This window comes from Nanorana parkeri, unplaced genomic scaffold (assembly GCF_000935625.1).
Source record: "Nanorana parkeri isolate BGI_ZX_2015 unplaced genomic scaffold, ASM93562v1 scaffold2031, whole genome shotgun sequence".
Lineage (NCBI taxonomy): Eukaryota > Metazoa > Chordata > Amphibia > Anura > Dicroglossidae > Nanorana > Nanorana parkeri.
In genome coordinates, this window is record NW_017308299.1 from 156,005 (window position 1) to 156,572 (window position 568).

General features: G+C 56.0%; 1 protein-coding gene across 1 annotated transcript in view; it reads right to left on the reverse strand.

Moving 5' to 3' along the window:
- Positions 1–122: 122 nt before the first annotated feature.
- Positions 123–568, reverse strand: part of WFDC1 (WAP four-disulfide core domain 1) — a gene marked incomplete at its 5' end in the record, with an annotated part of 14,970 nt that continues 14,524 nt past the window's right edge. The window contains one exon of the mRNA XM_018572440.1: positions 123–223. Coding sequence (XP_018427942.1) covers positions 123–223 — 101 coding nt within the window. The remainder of the gene's footprint in view (positions 224–568) is intronic.

A 568-nucleotide genomic window follows, 5' to 3' on the forward strand; every position in this document is an offset into this window, starting at 1 on the left:
TCGGGGCCCCCCCGGGGGAGGGGAGGAGGAGGACGGAGAAGCCATCCGGGATTGCTGCTGCTGTGGATCGTCCGAGCAGATCGGAGCTCCGGGAGGGACCAGGTGGAGGACTGGGTAGAACATCAGCTGATCACTATCTGCAGAGCATCACTGCTGGAGAAGGGAGTGGAGAGCATCAGCTGGCTGCAGATGATGGCACCAAGAGACTGCACAGCACTGCTATCTGCGGGGAATCAGCTGATCACCTGTGCAGAGCATTGCACCCTGCATCACATGACCAGAGGCTGCATAGCATTGCACCCTGCATCACATGACCATGGCCTGCAAAACATTTCACCCTGCATCACATGACCAGGACATACACATAGCTCCACATGGCATCATCAGATGCAGAGCATTCCCCCCCCCTTGAGGAATACAATCGTCCTATTAGAAGCTGCAGAGCTTCTCCCCGCCCACACCTAAGCCAATGCAGAGCATCGCTCCACATCAGCTGGGTGGGGGTAGAGAATTTTAGAGCATCCTGTGTGTCTGGACCACATCCATTATCCTCATTACAGCAATCCCC